The sequence below is a fragment of the Podospora anserina genome, chromosome 4, assembly GCF_000226545.1.
Source record: "Podospora anserina S mat+ genomic DNA chromosome 4, supercontig 1".
In the NCBI taxonomy this organism is placed as follows: Eukaryota; Fungi; Ascomycota; class Sordariomycetes; order Sordariales; family Podosporaceae; genus Podospora; species Podospora anserina.
In genome coordinates, this window is record NW_001914834.1 from 525,970 (window position 1) to 548,241 (window position 22,272).

The 22,272-nt window shown below is 46.5% G+C and overlaps 7 protein-coding genes across 7 annotated transcripts; 5 read left to right on the forward strand and 2 right to left on the reverse strand.

The window, feature by feature from the left end:
* Positions 1-5,597: 5,597 nt before the first annotated feature.
* On the forward strand, positions 5,598-6,770 carry PODANS_4_1400 (uncharacterized protein; the record flags this gene model as incomplete). The annotated part of the gene is made up of 1 exon (XM_001903718.1): positions 5,598-6,770. One exon carries the CDS (start codon positions 5,598-5,600, stop codon positions 6,768-6,770), a length of 1,173 nt encoding a protein of 390 aa, XP_001903753.1.
* A 1,281-nt stretch (positions 6,771-8,051) lies between these two features.
* PODANS_4_1410 (uncharacterized protein) lies at positions 8,052-9,706 on the reverse strand (the record flags this gene model as incomplete). The annotated part of the gene is made up of 7 exons (XM_001903719.1): positions 8,052-8,241; positions 8,391-8,597; positions 8,638-8,752; positions 8,826-8,916; positions 9,191-9,373; positions 9,475-9,552; positions 9,620-9,706. The coding sequence occupies 7 exons, from the start codon at positions 9,704-9,706 to the stop codon at positions 8,052-8,054; spliced, it is 951 nt and encodes a 316-aa protein (XP_001903754.1).
* Positions 9,707-10,856: 1,150 nt separating this feature from the next.
* Positions 10,857-11,493, forward strand: PODANS_4_1420 (uncharacterized protein; the record flags this gene model as incomplete). The annotated part of the gene is made up of 2 exons (XM_001903720.1): positions 10,857-11,214; positions 11,279-11,493. 2 exons carry the CDS (start codon positions 10,857-10,859, stop codon positions 11,491-11,493), a joined length of 573 nt encoding a protein of 190 aa, XP_001903755.1.
* Positions 11,494-11,937: 444 nt separating this feature from the next.
* On the reverse strand, positions 11,938-13,143 carry PODANS_4_1430 (uncharacterized protein; the record flags this gene model as incomplete). Its single annotated transcript, XM_001903721.1, has 3 exons — positions 11,938-11,984; positions 12,033-12,291; positions 12,349-13,143. The coding sequence occupies 3 exons, from the start codon at positions 13,141-13,143 to the stop codon at positions 11,938-11,940; spliced, it is 1,101 nt and encodes a 366-aa protein (XP_001903756.1).
* Positions 13,144-15,325: 2,182 nt separating this feature from the next.
* PODANS_4_1433 (uncharacterized protein) lies at positions 15,326-17,703 on the forward strand (the record flags this gene model as incomplete). Its single annotated transcript, XM_001903722.1, has 3 exons — positions 15,326-15,380; positions 15,436-16,546; positions 16,602-17,703. The coding sequence occupies 3 exons, from the start codon at positions 15,326-15,328 to the stop codon at positions 17,701-17,703; spliced, it is 2,268 nt and encodes a 755-aa protein (XP_001903757.1).
* A 560-nt stretch (positions 17,704-18,263) lies between these two features.
* On the forward strand, positions 18,264-20,067 carry PODANS_4_1437 (uncharacterized protein; the record flags this gene model as incomplete). Its single annotated transcript, XM_001903723.1, has 5 exons — positions 18,264-18,434; positions 18,562-19,206; positions 19,269-19,446; positions 19,493-19,770; positions 19,819-20,067. The coding sequence occupies 5 exons, from the start codon at positions 18,264-18,266 to the stop codon at positions 20,065-20,067; spliced, it is 1,521 nt and encodes a 506-aa protein (XP_001903758.1).
* An 818-nt stretch (positions 20,068-20,885) lies between these two features.
* PODANS_4_1440 (uncharacterized protein) lies at positions 20,886-22,177 on the forward strand (the record flags this gene model as incomplete). The annotated part of the gene is made up of 3 exons (XM_001903724.1): positions 20,886-21,038; positions 21,128-21,234; positions 21,295-22,177. 3 exons carry the CDS (start codon positions 20,886-20,888, stop codon positions 22,175-22,177), a joined length of 1,143 nt encoding a protein of 380 aa, XP_001903759.1.
* Between the last annotated feature and the right edge of the window lie 95 nt (positions 22,178-22,272).

The window sequence follows — 22,272 nt, forward strand, 5'->3', positions numbered from 1 at the left end:
ATTATACTAACTATTATTATAGTATTCGATTTAAATATTAAATAAGTAAATTTTATAGGAGCTTTTTTAAATTCGGAGCCCGATTTCGATATATATATCGAACTTCCGTAAGGCCTAACCGAGTTTTCTTATAGTAGTTTAGCCGCTATAATCCTACTTAAAAGAGTTAATTAAGACCCTATAGAAAACTAAATTATATTTCTAAAGAAGTTTCTTTATAGCTTTAAATAAACGTTTTATTTATAGTAATAAAAGGTTTTTATAATAGCCCGGACACTAAATTTTAAACTATTAATTTTAAATATAATTATTTACTTTTACTTAAATTATATAATTTTTTTTATTAATTACGTTAATAACTATTTACTTATAAGCTTATAACACTTATAGCTCTAAGCTTTAAAGAAAGTAATAAATAATTATTATAATATTAAAAATCTCGGCCCGGCTCGCTATTTTTTAGATATTTAAATCGAATATAATAAATTAAATCGTTACTTTTAGCTTTACTAAAAAGCCTATATTAGCGAAGCCGTTAAATATTTTAATATTAATACTAAACCTATACCTCTTCCCTTAAGCTTAAAGCTTATAGGATATAATAATAAGTCTAAAAGCCTTATAATACTTATAAAGTAATACCTTTACTAATAATTAATCGGTATTACTATATATATTATAGTTTAAACGAAACTTAATATAGCCTTTAGTATTTAATAATTATTATAATACCTAAAAATACTTACTTTAATATACTTTAAGGCTACTAAATCCCTTCTTTCTTACCTATATATTATTATAGATTTAATTATTAACTATAACTCGAATAAAGATTTAATACCTATTAGGTTTACGGATAGTAATTAAGTTAAATATAAAATTAATATTAAATTAATATACGGTTAATTATTTATATTCGTTAAAGGACCTATTAATTAAAAATTTAAAAAAGCTTTTACGGTTTTTTTTAGTACCCTAGAAGCTAAGTTTATAAGGCTTATAAAGGGCCTTAAAGAAGTTATATAGCTTAGGGAATTATTTTAGGAGATCGGTAAACTTATTTATTAACTTACCCCCCTATTATATAATAACGAAGGCTCTATTATTATTACCTATAATAGTAAATATAACCGCCGAATAAAATATATATTTATTAAATTCTAAGGGGTTAAGGAAGCTATAGTTACTAAAATAGTTATTATTATTTATTTACTTACTAAAAAGATATTAGTTAATGGGCTTACTAAAGCTTTTCCGGTAGCTTTGTTTAATAGATTTATAAAGCTCTTAAATCTCACTAAACCGTTTTAGCTACTTACGTATTACGGCTATAGAGGGGGTATTAAAATATAGTATTTATTTATGGATTTTACAGTATATTCTTTCTCGTGGCTTATAGTACTTAAAGGCTTTAAGCTATAGCGCCTATAACGCCTATAGCGGTCATAAGGAACTATAAAGTTTTTATATAAGCTACTGTAGCTAATTAAACCGGTAAAAGTTATAGGGATTAATAAGGAGGAAAAAGAGGTTTTGGATGCCTATAAAAGGCTCCCCTCCCAGTGTATTTGGAATGGTCTTTTTCTTTCTTAAGTTTAAGTTAAACAGTTAAAATTAATATACTGGTTTACCATACTTTTATAGGGCATAGTTCCCTATACTTGCCTTCCTTCGGTGCCACCTTACACCGTTGTACCTCGCAGTCTAAGAACCCCAGAGTCTTTAGGTAATTGCTTCCGACCTACCTGGAAGGCATACAACTAGCCTGCCGACGACATATCTCAACATTTAATATATATTATTATTTTTAATTAATTTATATATTACTTATTTAATACTTTTAAAGATTAAATTATAATTTTTTTAATTTTAAAAAATACTTTTATTAAATAATTTATTTGCCGATATTAAATTAATAAACGCTTATAAGTAATATACCGCTTCTTTAAGCTTTAAAGTAATAACCTAATTACTTAAAAAGGTAGATTATAGTATTACGGTACCCTAATAATTATACTTTATAATATTTTTTAATAACAAAAGGAATTTCTTTTTCTTTCTTTTAAATAATAAATAAAGTTCGGTAAATTACTTTAATTTATTAAATATAAAATCTATATATCCGGAATTATAATATATATAATTTTTAAATACTTTAATAATTTATTAAACTTTAAAAGTATTTACTAAGGAAAGTATTACTTTTAAAGGCCGAAACGAAAATCCGATTAATTATTATTATAATAAATAAGGAGCAATATATTAATAAAGTTATTAAATAATATTAAGGTATTATAAGTAGGTCGGTCCTTTAAAAACTTAATATTAATAATATTATTAATATAACTTTAAAAAATCTTTATTAACGAACTAATATTTTATTACTTTTCTTACCTATTTACTTATATTTTTTCTTTATATTTTTAATCCTTTAAAACTTTATTAAAATTATATTATTAATAAACTTTACCTTTCGGATAATAACGATTATAGTTTATATAATATTAATTACTTTTTTTTAAACCCTTAATATATTAATCGTATTTTTTTGTCGAGGTTAATAATATAATAAATAAAAATATAATTACGGCTAGGGTTTTAATAGTTTCGATAATAATTTTAAAGTAAGCCGGCGTAATTTCCTCCGTAACGGTTTTAATACTATACTCTTAATAAAAAAGTAATTAAATTATAATACCGTTTTTTATTTTCCTTATTAACTAATTATATAAATCGGGGTATATAGTTTTAATACCGTTTAAAGTAATTTAAAAGTAAATTACGTAACCGATTTTAATTTTTATTATATTAAAATAATAGCGAAGGACCTCGAATTAATTAAAATAAGTTTAAAATAAAATAAAATTAATATATTTAAAAGTAAAATACTTTTTTAAAAATATATTAATAATATCGAAAGTACTATACTATAGGGCTTAAATAATTTTTTAATATAAATTATAAATACTAATATTATTAGCCTTTTAATTTAAATTAAAAATTCGTTATTAGATTTCAGGTTTTTTAATAAAAATTATTATTAGGTTTTAAATATTTAAATTATTAATATATTATTAATCGAAAGTAAATATCTTTTTTTCCGCTAATAATTATATATTAACCTTAATATAATCCTTTAAACTATAGTATATAAGGAACTAAATTAATTAAAATTTTTAATTAAAAAAATCGGTTTTTAAATTTAAAATTAATAAAGTTTAAAAGGTTCGTTATTTAACTGTAATAATAATATTAATATTCCTTATAGCTTTTATAAATTCTAAAAGTTAAACTATAATAATATTAGTATTAATTATTTTAAAAGAAAAACTAATTAAAGAAAAGTCGTAAAAAAAATATTATAAGAAAAACGTTAAAAGAAAAACTTAAAGAAAGGCGTTACTTAACTTTATAACCGTTAATAATAAATTAAATTAACTTAAATAAAGAGCGAAATACTTACTCCGTTATTAGTCTTTTAATAAGGTAGGATAGAGTTCTCGACTATTACCGGAAAATAATAATTTTTTAATTAAAAAGTTATAAAAATAGTAAAACTAAAGAAATTTAGCTAGGAGAAAGTTAGTACCGTAAACTATACTCTTATCGGTGAGGGGTAGTCGGTCGCTTTAACTCTTTATTAAAATAAGGGTTAGGGTTAAAATTAAACTTCCGTTAATTAAAAAATTATTTAATTCTCTTAACGCTTTTAAAATTATTATCGAAAGGTTTAATTACATAATATTAGCTTAATAAAGGTCGAGAAGTCGTAAGGTCCGGTATAGTATTTGGCCTTACGAGGTCGGGTTATCGACGAAGGCGTCGATTTCGGTTTATTTAGTGATTTAAGCGTTAAAAGAGTTTATAATCTATTGGGCTAGTGACCTAGGAAAGTCACTGGCTGCGAAAATGAGGCCAAAATTGGCTAAAAAAAAATAGTAAATAAATTAGTATTACAGTAGTTGGTTGTTGGTTAAAAAGTAAACAGTAAGAAAATCCAGCCCCAAGAGCAAACCGGTGTGGGTCTGGGAAAACCTGGGCCCTTTGGTGCCCCACATGTTATTTTTGTTCGCGCAGCTGGGAGAATCGGGTAGAACGGTGGCGGAGAGAAGATGTATGAGCGAGTTGGTGCTGGTTCCGTGTCTGGGAAATGTATCATTGGCAGGCCCACGAGAGTGATTATTCAGTAGACTAGTGTAGTTCCATTTTCCTAACTTCATAGACTTATAGACCGAGTTTGCTTTTAAAACACAGCCATAGATATCCTCGGCTGTTCCAGATGTACACCGTCGTATTAGTTGAAGGTCTATTAACTACAATCCAGTAGGTTATATCTTGTCTATGCTGTATCACTCTCCTCTCGTTAACGCACAGCAGGCTACGATTGCCAAGCTCACGATTGCTCAAGGTTTATCTGTAGGCGCACCAGGAATTGGAGAGTAGGCGGTGAAGCTCTAGGTGCATGTGTGGGGTGATCTTGGTCTGTACATGTAGGCGTGAGGGGCGCAGTGCATGCGGCCCACGATGATTGGGAGGGACTGCAGCAGGTTGCGCGACATTACAGTCTAAGCCGGTTTATCCGCTCCCTCCGTCCCCTTTCGGCATTCATTTCGGAAGAGCCTCGAGATGCGATATGCACGATGTTGTCCCGTGCTTCCCGCAGGACAACAAAGATAAGAGATACAACTCAGCGGCTTTCAAGTCGCAATGTGCTTCAATGAGAGAGCCATGTGATGTCAGGACCTGTGGTACTTGTTGGGCCAACAGAAGCAGCTGCCAACGACATGTCCCACATATCTTCAAACATGAAGACTGAGGTTGGCTCAGAAACTGAAAACCACGGGTAGACACCTAGGTTGCAAAGCCATGAAAAAGGGATCCCAATGGTCGATATCAGACATCTAAGTTTGCTTCGTATAGAGTCATGTGGGTTAGTCGATCGCATATATTTCTGCTTCCAGTGTTAGTTAACCAACATTACTTTACTTTCTCTGTGCCCCAGCTGGACCAATCACTTTCTTCTCTGTCTTAGCCGGTCCATCGTCGGTGTTGGCGAAGACTGAAATGTAGCAACCGAAGTCGCTCCCACTCGAGAACAAATTCCCCGCACGTGCGGCTCAACTGTGAGTGGTAAACAGTTTTGATTGGGGACATGGAACGGGCGCCACCCCCTCCTTTTTGTTCGACGCAGTACGGTCCCCCCATAATCGACGCACAGCTTGACAGCAGAAGTCGGTGTGGCTTGGGGCTCCTGGTCGGTAGAGCGGGCTTAGATATGCGGGGTCCCAAGGTAGGCATACCAGGCCATAAGGCGCCCAACTTCGAGCCCAAAGCAGGTGGTTCGCGCACTTTGCTCGTTGCAAAGCCTCTCAAGCCAGCCAACCTGTCAACCACTTTCATCATCAAGAACGCCCAATCTTTTAGATACCCCGGCAAGTTCGTACGTTACCTCTGATCAGGCATCCTGCTCCATCCCTCATTGTTTCCTTCCCGATTGACAATCCTGGTGTGGATCATTGTCCACAGTACCATACTAAATATTTCGACTGTGCCACACTGGCCACGTTGGTTTGTGCTGGGCTTTGAACTGAGAGGAGATGCGGCCCCTCCGTCCCGGCTTATCTATCCGACCTCCCGCACATCAGCCTCACTCGGCGTATGTCACAGACGGTAGTGAAGAAGATTCTGTCTACTATAGCGAGGACGAGGACGACCATCACGGGAGCCACTCCATGGTATATGAGAGAGAACCAGCACCATACGGGCCTGGCCTTCCAAATACCCCATTACGTTCACCCAGTACAGAATACACAGCTTCAACCATCCCGCCGTCTCCCACTTATCGCCTCCCACCGGCGGGGACACCCTTGTCCAGTCCAGGCTTTATGAGTGGATTCCCACCACGACCTCACCCAGGATACCGGCCGGGGCCGCCGCCACCTCCTCCTCCCCCGGCAGGTTATGGGAGACCACACATCCCATATCAGCAACCACAACCGTACCCGATTGCTTCTATGTGGGGAACATGGACTCTTCCTCCAGCCTATCCTCCTACACCCAACACCCCCTTCAACGAACCAAGAAGGCCTGTTCCCCATGCCCCAAACCTACCCAATAATCGTTGGATGCCACATCCCGATGAAGACCCCATCCCACACCGCCCTCACCGAAACCGGTCTCCCGGGCCTACACTACAGTTTCGACGCTCCCGGAGCAACATGCGAAAGCGCAGTTCGTCCGAGACCCGAAAGCCCCGTCCGCTAGACCCCCAAATAGCAGCGGCGTTAAAGGGGAAGGAGCATGAGAACATGGTCCTTCGAGAAGAACTCAAGAGGGCAAAGACGAAAGAGGCCAAGAGGGAGGCCAAGGAAAAGGAGGCCGAGTTCCAAAGGTTAAAAGGTCTCGAGGAGGAGCTGAGAAGGTATAAATTGTTCGAACAAAAGAACCAGATGAAGCAGGAAATAAAGAACGAGATATATGCAGAGTTTCACCAGGGGATATCGACATCACCTACGACGTTGGCTGGTCAGCTGGGGCCTAGCTCTGGGTTCTCGTCGGAGGCGACACCGTCGTCTAATGCTTGGACGCAGGGGGGGTTGATTATTGGGCGACAGCCTGCTCCAAGGGCCATTGCAGGGGGGGTGTCTTTGGGTGATTACTTGTTTGATCGGTATGGGAATCCACAGCTGGAGGTGTACGCGAGGCCATTGGAGACACAAGATGTTGGTGTGAGGGGACGGCAACCAGGTCCCCACGTGCGGTTTCCATGATTGCGGATTGTGCTGTAGATATATTGTATGACTTTCATAGGGCAGGCACCCACATATTACGATAGTTTCCATTAAGGGTGACAGTGATTGGCAATAACTGCCATCATGTGAGCCATTATCTGGACCACCATGATCCCTAGCCTACGAGACCTATCAATCAAATGAAAGACTTTCATGTCGTGTTGTTAAGACATTCCTCGAAAGCCCGTCCAGGGACATTCTAGAGTATCCGGCATACAACAACAATTATCTTAAGATTTGCATTGTTGTCAAGTTACCTAGATCAAGGGTTTGATCAAACAATGCTAAGTCCGAGAATCAGGAAATATATCCGTGGTAGGCCCGCATCTTCCACTTTCTGTATTACCACTACATCACGAAGCATTCACGACAAATTGGCCATCACCTTCCTCACGCCATCGTCCATCTCGCCAAGCCCTCTTTCCTCTGCATACTTCAACAAGCGTCCTTCTTCTGTTGCCGCATGAACTTCCAACTCATTACCGCCGTCGAGCAACTTTCTGCAGAAACTTAAAAGCTCCAGCTTTATCCTGGCTTTTAACTTGACCGCAAAACCATACCCCTTGGCAGCCGCTTGCACCTCTGGAAAATCTTTCAAGTTCAAATTGTCACGGAGAGCGAGGAAGTGCGTCAATCTTCAGATATAGTGCCAAGGTTGGTTAAGTGGCCATGATAGGAACTGCCGTAGATTATCAGAGACTTCAGGTTTGGAGGATGCCGGAGACTATCAAGAGTGCAAGCGTAGAATAAACAGCTGTACTGTTTGGCAAATGGCTGGCAGGGCCCAAAAGGCGTGTGACAGTCTTCCGGATCCAGGTAATCCTTGGCCAACTCCAGTGAACGCTCCACAAGATCCCCCTTGCGGGTGTTGTCCAGGATCGGCGCTGCAGGATCCAGAACGTGCTTGTGGCTGGCAAACGATTGGAAATATTTCCTATTCACTAAGGCCAGCTGCGTCTCCCGGGAGCCCCAATCCGAAAAGATGGTATTGTGTGTATAAATGGCAATCTACAGGCCTCGCGAGACAAGGCGATCAACAAGTCTCGAAAATAACTTGTAATACGTCAAGTTCACTATCTTCTTCGACAATAGCCTCTGGATACAAGCCATCCAGTCTTGTAACAACGTCCATCCAAAGTATGTCACCATATTTCCCTCTCAAATCCAAAATCCCACCCCTCACTCGTGTGAATGACCCGGCAAAGCCTTGAGCCCTATTGTTTGTTTCGCAAAAATTAGTAACCAATCCATGCCTGCCATTCAGGACGCAGACTTACAGCCGTCGATATCCTCCTTAACCACTCTCTTGACCTGGCACTGGTTAGCCTTATCAAAGGTCTGCGTCGTTAAACCACGGCATGTGGCAGCAAAGCAGCGGTTGTCCATGGCGTGCTGGAGAGTGTCATCCTTCCAGCCAAAGACATAGTCGCCATGTTGGCCGTAGCCGGTCCTAATTTGATGTTAGCGCGCTGCTGGCAACCTTTAGAATGGGACAAAGGGCCTACGGGTCTCCCTGGCTCAGTACAAAAGGCTGAGAGCCATCGGCGGGCCATTCAGCCTTGTTGTTGAAGGCACGGGTATCCCAGACGATCTATTCACAGCGTCAGCGTAAGCCAGACATCAAAGCCACGACAACAACCACTTGCCTCGTAGTGGACCTGTGGGATCTTGACCGGATGGCTCGCAGGGCAGGCAGCATCGACAACGGCAAAGGTGGCAGGCCCGGACGTAGGGTGAGCAATGTGGTCCATGTGGTTCGGTGTGTCGAGGTTCTTCCCGTCCCAGCAGCTTGGGGGGTCGTCAGCACTGTCAACGTACATTGACGTAGGCTTAAGAACAAACGTACATGGGGAAGATAACACTGCTGCGGATGCCTCCGGGGCATGGAGTTGTTGGAAAGCTCTCGGTGTCAAGCTTGGGATCCATGCAGGGGCTCATGGTGTTGCCCTGGAAGTTGGGACCTGTACAAGGTGAGAAACTGTCATTTAAAGACCAAATGGACCAGAAACCAGGCCTATGTTTGCCCCTGCGTACCTGTGTAGCAACGATAGCAGCTCTGCATCTTGCGACCAAGGCCAGTCGAGGTGCGGCGTGCTGCATCGCCAGTGAACATTCTGAAGCCTGGCTTGAAGGCAGTAACGGTTTTAGGACCAGGAGCCGTATAGTATACGGTGATGCCAGCTGTGTAAGAGCTCTGTTAGCTGCCTTGTCTTCAAAGAATCACGAAGAAGCGATGTGGTGGATGATGTTTGGTTCGGGCTCAGGGGTCACTCAGGGGTCCCGCATAGCCCGAACCCTAGAATGATGATATGATGTGTCGAGACAGAGAATGTGAAGAAAGTCGTCATACCGTTGGCATTTCCAATGGCCTAGAACAAAGACGTCAGCATCATGTCTCATTGTTGATCGATGTTTGGTGTTGGAAAACTCAAAAGCCGACACGAGGAAGTAAACGGGGCACCCACATCATTGACCATCTGGGGAACACGCTTGTAGGTTCCATTTCGAGCCTTAAAGTACACGTTGGCAGTCCAGTAGTTGCTCAAATCTTGATCAAACGAGCATGTTGTGCATGTCGCGAGCTTGGAAATATCGCTGTAGGGCATGGTAACGTTGAACGCATTCTAGAGGGCAACGATCAGCGAGGGTGACGGCGTTTCGTTGAAAATATGATTCGACGCACTCCTCCGACAACCTGATGGACGTGAGCAGAGGGAATACCGCCGGGCTCGACGAGAGGATCGATGCGATCGAGGACGACCTGGGATAAAGATTGTCAGTATTGTGGAAGGAATCTGAACTCAGTGGCGGGTGGAAGAGGTGCTCACCTCGGAGCAACCGAATCGAAGCATGGTCGTGCTAAAGCCCTGGCCGTAAACGGCCGGGAGAGAAAAAAGGCCATACAAGACCTTCATGGTGGAGTGAGAGACACCGAATAGCTTTGTCGATCTTGGCTTTGCAGGACGGATTGAGAACCACGAGGCGGCCTGGGGTCGTCGGCGGGCCGTCGCGCTCTTTTAAAAGTTTCGTGTGTACTCCATGCCAACCTCACCTCTCCCGTCTTGGAAAGAGTGAAGCTAAAGGAGGCAATGCTGTGGCAAGTCAAGTGCCGGGCATACTGTGCATTGATTGTGGGGTTGATTAAATGTGATTAACCACGGCCTATCAAATGCACGACATGTTGATAGCACTTGTCAATCCTTCGCTTTTAACCGATCCTCTGTCCAACAGGATGGCTCGGCCGAACCTTTTGGTTATTTTGGTGATAGCTGAATATATCAAGGCGGCAATACTCATCGGCTCCGACATAAGACTTGACTGGAGCGCATCGTCTTCATCAACCAAGATGATTGCACCTGACGTAATGTCGGCATCGGAAAGATACCCTTACAAAGCTTCGCAGACATGTTTAATGTCCGGCCGTCTTTCTCACGTGGCCGATGTTTCTCTCAGCCTGTCAACAACAATCTTGGCTGGACGACACCACAGAGAAAGGTTTGGATAGATTACTTTGTTTGTTTCAGCATGCCCAGCCTACTAGAACCACTCCTATACCGAACCTCAAATGGGACCTCACTCGATCCGCGCAAATCAGGTGCCTGGAATCCATGCGAATACACCTCAAGTACCTTACCTACTCCGGTGTGCGAGGCTCAGAGTCCGGCTTCCAGGCTCAACGTCACGTCCCTCAAACGATCTACGTGCGCATTTTCTCAGCAAAAGGACCGCATTTCTGACTTGCTGATGAAGTTGTGTTTCACAGTCATGCCTGTATCATGTGATCCCCTCTCCATGCAAAGTGTCTGCGGTCCGGTCAGCTTCGGAGTTAAAGCACCAAACCCTTATACCAACCTCAGCTCTAAACGCCAAGCCCTATAAAACGATGGTAGGCGCCAACCATGATTCCGAGTCAGACCGGTGCTCAGTAAAATGCTCTACTTAAAAAGCCGTCCATCATCAGGACTTGAAATATGTCTGCTGTTCTTCTTGTCCTCACGGACCTTGACCTTGAAACGATCCCAGCGCTCAATTTAAAATCTTGCACAAGTATCAACCCTTTCAAACATGAGTTCAAACTGCTCTCATTTCCTGTCAGCTTTGCCGCCTCTTCACCTACTGTGTTTCTCCTTTTTGCTTGGGGCAACCCTATACCAAAGCTTCATCATGACCAAGATCAGCTACCGAGCCCTCCCAAAGTCCGCTTTCCGAAGCCTTCAGAAACAGGCCTGGCCGTTTTATTTCCGATCCCAATCATTATTGGTCGTTATCACTGCTGTGACTATCCCGCGAGATGATCTTGTTCCCTTCGAGGCAAGCCCCATGAGCTGGGTTCCCCACGCCGTTGCGTTCACCTCAGCAATGTTGAATACATTCATCTTTGAACCTGCTACACGAAAGGCCATGGTTCAAGTTACTCATCAAGGTTCGCTTGATCTCATCATGATTCGATATCCTCTGACTTTCGGACATGGTCTTTGCTGACATAGCCGCGACCTTAGAAACGAGAGATGGGCTTAGCTGCAACATGACGCAATACGATGAGAACAAGGTGATGGAGGGTGCTAGTGTCAGCCCATCGTCGGGGATGGTGGTGGTGAAAAGACGGTTTTCATTCAGCCACGCAATGTGCATCCACCTCAACCTGTTGACACTGGGCGCTGTGTTGGCTTATGGTTGGACATTGGCCGCGAGGATCCAGTGAAGGAGGACTGAGGCTGAGAACTGCGTCTCGGTATAGTGTCCAGTCGCGGATGCTACTCTTTGTTATGATGACGGAACTGGGACAAGCTCTAGACTTGATGCTATTGTCGATCATTAAGCTGATCTTGGCTGCAATGATATCAAAGTTTGAGTGCGGCAGTGATGTTCGGATTGGGCTTGTTCCGATGGAGTGGCTCACTACATGCCAAAGACGTGAATACCCAGCTGTGTCTATTTTGGGAGTCGTCTAGATGTTTCGTTATATAGCAATAGACCATTATTGCTACCCATATTCTCTCGTCAATGTCTTCATACATCGGCAGTAGAGCTTCCCTGTTCCTCTTTGCTGGCTCCATCGGCTCAGCCAGTCGTAGCTGGTCGACCCCAGATCACTTCTGACATCCTCCGTTCCCTTTAGACCATTCACCCAGTGCATAAGCCGCACTCACTTCTTCTCCCGAATATCTGGATTCCCAGGAAGCGTATCAAGCCCTATAACCATGTCAGCTCACATTCCCCTCTCACGAAACAAAGACTCACATCCATCCACCTCCTCCCCCACTCTCGAAGACACACTACACCTCTTTGCCTCCTCCAAAGACTGGCTCTCCAGCACGTGACAATTAGCCCCAAAGCACACCCCGTCCATCGCCCGTTGCAGAGAATCCCCTTTCCACCCAAACACATAATCCCCATGCTGCCCATACCCCGTAGTATCACCCGTGCTCAAAACAAAAGGCTGCGACCCATCCTCCGGCCACTCATCCGGGTCATTAAACAAACTCGTATCCCACACAATCTACACCCCGTTAGCATTTCCCAAACAGCACACACTCCCAAAAGACGATTAACCCACCTCAAGCATCAACTGCGGTATCCTAACAGGATGACTCTCCGGACACTGTCCTCCCGTCCCCAACCCAGTAAACGTATGCGGCCCGGTTTCAACCGGATACGCCACATGGCTCTTATGATCAGGACTGTCCAAGTTCTTCCCATCCCAACAAGTCGGATAAAGCACATTACTCCTAATCCCCCAGCACATTTTATTGGGTAACCCCTCAAAGTCCACCGCATCATCCACACAAGGCGCTTTATCATCCCCCCCAAAGTCAGGCCCGGTATAACACCGGAAGCAAGTTTGATTCCTCAACCCCTGCGGTTCCCTCCTCCCGGCATCCCCAACCAACATCCGGAATCCAGGCCGAAAGGCAGTCACGTCCCCTATCCCACCGCTGACGTAGTACACCACGAAGCCACCATCCGTTTTGGTAGTGAAATCATCGCCGAATAATAGCCTGTTGGGTATTTGGGGGACACGTTTGTAGGAACCATTTCGTGCGCGGAAGTAGAGGTTGGCGGTCCAGTAGTTTGAGAGGTCTTCAGAGTAGGAGCAGGTGGTGCAGTTGGCGAGGGAGGAGATGTCGGTGTTGTGTGGCATGGAGATATCGAAGGCGTTGCCGCCCACGATTTGGTGGAGGTGTGGGGAGGGTAGGGAGCCTGGGTTGACGAGGGGGTCGATTCGGTCGATTACGAGCTGGTGGCAGCCGAAGCGGAGCATGGTTGATGAGACGTTCGGGCCCCAGGGGGAGGTGCCCAGTTGGGGGGCGGCGAGGCCGAGGGTTGAGAGGAGGGATAGGAGGAGGAGCATCGTGGTTGCTAGATCAGTGGAGTATTGGTCGGTGAAGTTGGGGAGGGCGGTGAGTGGAGGGAGGCTGTAGATATCTGTTGACCATCATGGCACAGTCTCAGCAGATGAATCAGCAAGCTGCAGATACCTAATCAATTGTTCGGATGGTTCCAACCTATGGATTGTTGTGTGCGCGCCGAGCCGCCCGGTTGATAGTAGAAGACTTATTTTGCCAATCTTCCGGGCAATGGTGACTGGATGGATTGTTATCGTCTTGATGAAGAGGCAGCCATCATCGCAGTACCGAGATTGCGACCACGTGGCAGACAAGACGTTCCTCGATCTTGATCTTGGGAGGCTTCGAAAGATATGCGAGATGCATCATGGCTCGCGTGGTGGACGAGCAGAGCGGTTGCCTTCTTGCGCCGTAAATCGAAGGGCAAGGAACTGAAAATATGGAGCACGCGGGAGAGTTATACTACAGTGGACGGTGGACGGTGGACGGTGGTGGGTCGTCGGCAAAATTGGATGGCGACCTGAAAGTCCGAGGAGCGGAGGAAGGCGGGCATAGCAGTCTCAAGAACCTTCCATCACACTTTCCACCCTCGCATTGAGCTACGAGAATAGCATGAGATATGCAATCTGTGGATATCTCGAAAGAAGCAACCAGTGAGAATCGAGGGGGGAATGTTGGTTAATTTGTTCAACTATTTATCATCCACCTGTCTTTGCGGTACCTGGTCCTCCACAAGAATACCTCGCGATGCACCGCGATACTTTTGGTGCTGAATGTGGCATGTACCAGGTTCAGAGCTCCCTCGACGAAGGTTATAAGTCCCACACACTTCCCGTATCGAGAACCAGTCGATAACCAAAGACAACGTGTTGTCCAACACACATAGGCAAACGCCGGCAAAATGAAGCTTTCATTTTCTCTTCTACTTCCTTGGCTCGTGATAGCCCAGGAGACAACCCTGGGAACAGGAGCGCATTTCCGGCTAACAAGATACTCAGGCACTGGCTGCCCGGAAGGCTCGAGCAACATAACAATCTCAGAAACAGGTGAGTGGATCATTATTACCTACAGCCAATTTCGAACCTACCTTGGGCCAGAATATGCTCGAGCGGAGAGGGGCAAGACCTGTCATGTTTATCTCGCTATCATTGCCCCGAGCGTCGACCATTTCCCTCAAGAGGTTCAAAGGGTGCAGCACACGCTTGCGGACAGCGTATATGAAGGATACTACACTCAGCTCGATGATGGAGTGACAGCTCTTCACCACAGCACATACTACACCCATGATTTGGGCCCCTTCAACGTGGTCGCGACGGCAACATTCGATAATGGTGAGACGTGGAAAGCACCTTGCAAATCGTACAGCGAGACCAGAGAGATCCCTCACAGCTCCCTGGAGTATGGCCGCTGTGTCCAACCAGGTGCTAGAATGTCGGTGTTCTATGCCCACGATCAGATCACCATGAGCAGCTCGAATCCAGAAGCCCGTGGCGTTTCGGTTGCGGGCGACACGGCCGACTTGTTGTATACGCGCCGTATCAGAGTCCTGTAAGTGGAATGATTAAATTTGCAGTGAGATTGGGAGAAAACCACGAATGCTAATTCGGAATATCATATGGTAGATGGCGAGCGTGTTCTCCGTAAGCCACATCTTTGAGGAAATTCGGAATTGGTCCGGAAAAGCGCTAGTCCAGAGTCGGGAGGTGGGGCTATGATCCCGAGGAGGGGTGGTGGGGCTGTGGGGTGATTGCCGTTTGGATCTTGGCAGAAAGCTTCAACTGTCTTGACTCTTGCTACCAACTTGGAATCCGGGACCAACGACAGATAGGACAAATGCACTTGTTCTTGCCATTAAAACCTATCTACTCTTTCGCTGTCATTGAAGTAGAATCCCCTTCCTTGCCAGCAATAATAATCGATTTTCAACCCTTTGAAGGCCATGATTTCAACCCGCGGATAAATCGGGCATGATGCTCAGGTTCGCATTTTCCAGTTTGGTGTCGCACAACGGTGCGAGAATGCAGCTCGCTATGCAACCCATGATATTGGGCGACGGCCATGCTGCCTTTTCGACCGGGGGTCGAGCCTTGCCAACCTGCGCAAACATGTTTAATATCTACTGCCTGGTCGCGCTTTCGAGCTGAACGTGTTCATCATCCCCAGTAAAATCTTCCCGTCAACGACTCGATGATGGAGAGCGAACAACCGATAGACTTGGAATGGCTTGCTGACTTATCCAAAGGTAAGTACATACCATTTGCTCCAATATTCCATCTAATGTTTAACACACATATCAGGTCAATCATTTACAACCTTTGGACAATCCCAATCTGCAAAGACTTTCGATTTCGGAGACGATGGCTTTACTGCTTCTCTGTCAGAAGGGAATGAGCTGCTCCAACTCACTCGGCCAGACCCTACTTGTGGTCTCATTTTCGTCAGAGGAAACTATCCTGACAGCGCAGCCTCCATGCTAGCCCGAGCTCAAAACCAGCAGCTGCATGAGGCTCAGAGCAACGACACCTTTGGAACCAATCTGGTTCCAGAGAGTCCCGAGACGCCATCTTCGCCCTGGGCCGTGAGTGCCGCAGACCGAAAAAGTCAGGGATGGGTCAACTTTCGTTGGCCTTACGCCCAATATGTGCTTTTCCATTTGGATGCTACCAAGGGTTTCAATCGTGAGATTGGAAACTGGGACACCATATCATTTGTTAAAAACAAAATCTTCTTTCAGATTCACCGTCTGAGTTTGGGGGTTGGCAGTTCAGCCACCAGTGATGACCACCAAGACGACGTGGCACGCGCGAGGTTCAAAAGAGGAGGACCAGTTCGATTCGGGTGCCCATGTTCTCAGAATGATATTCATCGACAAGTTGACACATATACCATCACGAACAATGCCAACATTGTGTCCTGCAGAAGCAGCAACTATCGCACAAGAATCGAAATGACATTTTCGGTCAATGGCATACTCCAACCTCCCACCTTCCTCAACCCCTGCGACACAGCTGCCGACGTTGAATGGGTTGACATGACGAGTGAGGTCGAAGTTGACGTTCGAGTCGGAGAGCCCACATATGTTGTGTCAACCTACGCCATACGTACTGAGGATGGGGTTGAGCACGACCCTTCGCTTCCGGCCGACCTCGCAGACTATCTGGGCGTCAGCCGTGGGTCGGTCAACATGACCGACAGACTCTTCACAAGCCTATGCGCAGCGAACTACGAAGCGATTGAAGCGGTGGAATTTTGCGTCATCGGCAGGGGCGTGGAACAGATACTGGGTGTCACATCAATTCCGACCTCGAGTTCGCGTCCCACGAGCCCAAGTTTCTCACATGAACTAGGAGAAAAAGCTCTGATAGGGAATATCATGACATGTCAGTTTGTCGACGTGGAAAGCGCCTTGTATCTCAACCCAATCCTTCTGATTTACTCGATATCCAGACTAACACCGTTCTAGTTATCAAATACGGCTTCTCGCCAAACTGCATAGATTCATTGACTCTAGAGACTTGAAAAGGGATTTCTTGAACCAGTATCTGGAGCTGGAAAAGATCCGGCAGGCCTACCTTGACAAGCTCACAGCTGCCATTCAGGGTGCACTTGCTTGGTTGTTCGCCACAGATCTCAAGCCAGGGAGACTCCTTCTCGCAGTCCACAGTGAGCCCTCCAATATTTCTGACGGCCCAGTTTTTGAACGGTTCAAAAGGTGCGCTGGGAAACGATCCGCCTTCAGCTGGGACACGACATACAACCGTGGCTGCTATGCCACCATGGCCGCCTGGTACGCCTACAGGGCATGTCCTTCTGCATTTCATACAAGGTTCATCAGTGAGATCATCGTCCCCAGGTTACCTGTAGCATACCACCTCGGCATGGAGCGGGCAAACCGCGATAAGCAACCGACTCCCAAAAGCAATGTGCTGCAATGGCTACATCTCAGCTCTATCTTGCTGCTCTATGACGAGCTGGGTTGTGCGGAATACGATCTCGACATTGATGTTGACGAGGTAAGAGAGACCCAAGAAAGAGCTGAAAAAAATGTCTCGCGTCTCAAAACCAACCAGCACGGTGGATGGAAAGCACATCATGACGAGCTTGACAGGGCTCTCCTCCTGGCCGAGGAGATGCAGCTGGACCGATTGAGGCACAGCAGCCGGTCCTACAATTTAGCGGTTTCTCGAGCCAAACAAACCAGGCAAAGGATCCGCGACCGCAAACGGACGGCAAAATTCTTGCCCGGACCAAAGCCGTGGATGGCTATAAGAGGACTTGGCAACGGGCCATGGGAGCTACACAGCACCAACCACGAAGCATACCTGAGAGTCGCCGATATCACCAACGTCCCATCTGCCCGAGACAGGCTGTTTGAATTTCTGTTGTCGGATTACTCCTTCATGACCTCTTGGGACTGGGCAGATGGCAACATGGTAGGCCGATGGTGGGACATCCAGCCTATCGCGATGATATGCGCCACCTTGCTGGATTTGAAATATGAAGGTATCTCCAACTCTGAGAAGCCATTTTCCAACGGGTTAGCTGATCTGTTGACACTTTGCTAGGGAAGCTGCAGGCTGCGCAAGCCAAGAAACCAGTCGGGGATGATGAGCACCCTCAATCTCTCGACCGCCGAACGGACACACTCAGATCCGACGATCTAAACAGCAGCGAGATTTTGCCACGACAGCCCAAAATATCCGGCGAGATTGTTAACATGGAAGCCATGTTATTCAAGCTTATTCAGTCGGTGGAGGAGTCGCGTGGAAGTGAAATGGCCAAGTCTTTCGACTGGATATCGCAACGACCACCAAACCCTTGCTTTCCTGTAAGCTGCCCCATGTCTACCTCCCTACCTTGTTTTTATTGTCTGAGGAGCTCCGAGTCGTCAATGAGTTCATATGCACATTGTTATTCTTGAAATATCGTGGCGTTTAAATTTTTTTTTTTGGTTTACATTCTCACATTCCCTCTCATATTCTAGGGCTGGTATACCTTACCTCGTTCACCACCTTCCTCGCCAACAACACAACTTCCACTCGTTACCCTGATACCGGAGCTAAAGGCTTATCTTCCTGGCCATGGGCCCGAATCGTCATCCATTCAAAAAGTAGTGACCGACACGATGACCTCTGATGACGACTGTGTAGCCTTGCGTATGATTTGTTTGTGGGATATCACCCATGGGTCTCCGTTGGATTTCAGCTTCCAAGTCAAACCCGTCACCTGGACGACTATCCCCAGGTCAACCTATTCATCTCGGGACAGATCCTTGAAACAGCGTCTAAACAGTCGTGTAAGCTCTATTCGCCTCGCCCAGCTCAGATTGCAAGCAGACACGGCTAATCATATGCTATTCGAGGGATCTCAGCTCGTCGATCTAGGAATAAGGCACAGAATCCTGTAGGACCCCGCACCTCAAGGATCATGTAGTCAAGATGGTTGCTAATCTCCCTAGTCTATTCCCCATACTTACACTTTTTAACGCAGCTGGACTCTGCTATCTCTGGCACGATGCCGCGGCTTTTCACTTGAGAGATCACTTTGGCTCAGTGTCACGGTTCACTGACAGTAAGAAGGGACCCACGGGGTGGATTACAAGCATTAATATCTCGCAGTACGTTAATTCTCCTTGGAGGTTGGCTGTCGTACTCGTGTCACTAATAACAGGGAAAAGCTGGACTCTTCGGTCTCAGGCTGAAGTGAAGGAAGATCCGTATCGTGAACGTCACCGCCAGCACGGCAACTTCCCACCTGACAACATTGCTGAGCTCGGGGTTGGTATCGACACAAAATACATGGTCGAAGAGAGATCATCGTCCATAATCTTTACGGGACATCCTTCTGGTCGTCTGTGGGTCTGCTCGATCATCTCACCAACGGTCAAATGGAATTATCTCGAAAGTCTCATCTCCAATTACACCCAACCACTCCTGGCCAACTTTGTTCATCAGCCATCGACCGCAAGGTGTCTGGTGTTCCTGATGTTCCTAGGACATCTGTGCGAGACGTTGGCGGATGAGTATGAGAAGCTTCTCTTGCAACTCGATGGCATAATCGAAATCAGGGTGCGTTATTGAGTCAAGCGGGGCTTTTTATGTGGAATCGGCTGACAAGGATGAACCTGCAGGACCGTACGCTGTTTGAAGGCCCCGAAGACTGGTGGGGAACGGCGGAAGCAATCAACAAGCTCAAAAAGATGCTCTGGGGTTGGGACGCACTCAGAATCTTTAATGACAAGCTCTCCACCTCTTTGACACAAGTCCAGAGGGCACACGACACCATGGATAATATTATCAAGCAGGTATGTTCTGACCGCGGTCGCACTCTCGGACCGTAGAGTAATAACATTAGGTCAGGAGACATCGTATCAAGATGCAGAACTTGTCCAAGAGGCGAATACTGTCGTGGATGAGTTTCGAAAACGGCATGGCTTGCTTATTGACGTCCACGACAAGACGCAGTTGAAGATCAAACAGGTCACCGGTCTACGCGACGGCATCTCCACCATCACCAATGTGGTTGACGCCCAAACCGCCTTGGAGGACAACAAGACGACGATACAGCAAGGGAACAACATCAGGACCCTGACCTATATCACGATTGGTTATTTACCGCTTGGATTTGTCACGGTAAGCGTTGACAATGCTTCCCAAAGGCCTCACTAACAACACATACAGGGTCTGTATTCTGTACAACATGGCACCTTCATGAACTCGGCCACAGACTGGCAGTTTGGCGTCATGATTGTTTTGTTCTCCCTTGGCACCTGGATACTCGCGTACGCCCTCGAAAAAGCACTTGTGCGCGTCGACTGGAACATCATCAGGGGACACTTTGACCTGAATCAACTGCGATGGGCGTTCAAGTGGCCCGCCAAACCCACTCGAGATGGCGGCCAGGATCAAGGTCCGTCTGGTCTGGCATGAAGCAACGAGATCTCCCAGGGAAACTTCCCGAGTTGGCAGCTGATGGGAGGTTGAGGAAAGGCTCTTTGTCACTGCACAAACAGGAGTGAAGATCGCAATGCATGGAATGCTGCGCTGCAGCAGGAGAAGCAACCGAGCTTGGTAGCGGCTCCGCCGAAGGGGAACATGCACAAAAGCACGTGGATCACTGCTTGGCGGGTCTCTCTCCACTCGCACATGAAAGACTTATCCGAAGGCAGGGTTGAAAGTGGGGGACTGGTTCACAACGCTCCGCCCGAGTGGATGTCAAACAGGGGGGCCGGACCAAACATTCCCGCCCTGATCGACCGAACACATCCAGACTCGGCCAGGCGGCCCACTGCTTGGCCCCTGAAGCTAGCAAAAACAATGATCGACCTCCCCTGCGGAAACAGCGAGCATATAGCGTGCATGGCGGTTTTATGGGAGTGGAGACGGCAAAAATCACCCTTGGCCTTTTGCGCGCGCTTTTTCCGCCTTCAAGAGTGCGCCACCGGCCAGCAACCATGTCTTCTCGGTTCCCGCGATCCGACCTCCCTCGCTCGTCAAGTGAACCACCAACGTCACCTCACCACCCCCCTTTCGTCCCAGCGTGCCAGCCTGTGAGGGTTGACACGGTACCTCACCCCCTCCTCCCACCAGCTATTAGGCAGGACAGGCCAGGGGACATGGGCAAGCTGGTGGCATTTTGACTAAGCGAATCTGAGATTTCCCTCCCCCCTTCTTCGACCGACGACAGATATCCCCATCCTTCACCACACTCGTTTCTGTCCTTCGCAGCCAATTTGCACATATACGCCATGACCGATGTACCAAATCGTGGCCCGGTACTGCTGGCCGTTAACACGACGGGTGCTGTCCTCGCCGGCATCACTTGCCTGCTACGATGCTTTGTTCGAACCAGAGTTGTGAAAGGGTTTGGGCTGGATGACTGGTTGATGGCGGCTTCAACGGTACGGACATTCTCTTGGCTCCCCAGACAAAAAAGCAACGAGAGAATCGCTCGGCTAACCCTTGACCATCTTGATTGTGTCACGCATAGGGTGCATACATCGCTTTCTGCTGCTTTTCCAACGTGGGGGTCACTCATGGCACAGGGAAACACAAGTCGGATGTCGACCCAGAGAATTACAAGATTGCAATGAACCGGTAATGCGCGAAACTGTCTGGCGTGACAGGATGTTTGTTTGGCTGATTGTTGACTCTCAGATGGTACTACTGCTACCTCCTCTACGCCTGGTCCATGATTCTCGTCAAGCTCTCCATCGGCTACTTTTTGCTCCGAGTCACCATCACCCGCCTTCACAAATGGATCATTTACGCCGCGGGCGCCATCACGTGCGTCAGCTGCCTGACGTTTTTCTTCCTCGCCATGTTCCAGTGCTACCCGATCAGCTTCTTTTGGAACAAGGACCAGGACGGCAGATGCATCAACATGAACATCCTGACGGCGTTGGGTATCCTCTATTCGATCTTCTCCGTCATCACCGATCTGACGTACGCCCTGCTGCCCGCGTGGGTGGTGGCTCAGCTCAACATGGACAAAAAGTCGAAAGTGGCGGTGATTGGTCTGATGGGGATGGGATGCGTGGCCAGCGCGGCGGTTATTGTTCGTGGGCCGTATCTTCGACACATGGGGAGTGAGGATTTCTTGTGGGATACGGCGCCGATTGCGATTTGGTCGTCTGTCGAAGCTGCGCTTGCTATCACGGCTGGGTGCCTTGCTTGTTTGCAGCCTCTCGTCAAGATGATCGGTGTGAAGCTTGGTCTCGCGGCTTTCACGACGGCCTCCAAATCTGGGGGGCGGGGGAGTAACCTCAAGATGACGGGCGATATCTCGGTGAGGCGATCTTTTACCCGACGAACCGATTTGTTTTCGAGCGCCAACTATCGTGAGCAGCAGGCGGCTGGGGAGCTGAAGCTTCAGCCGGGGTTGTCGGGGTACACGGCCAAGTGCTACGGCAACACGAGCGAGGAGGAGTTGAGGCCGGTGACAAAGGATACGGATGCAACGCTGAGGGGGGATAGGGACAATGAGAGCAAGGAGAGCATGAATGGGGTGGTGAAGGCGAGGGAGAGGGAGTCAGTATGATGATGGCTGGCAATATGTTGGAGAAGCCTCTTTTATGTTTGCATAAAGAAAGTGTGATGACGACTTGGATACGGATGGATACCCCCTCACCCCCC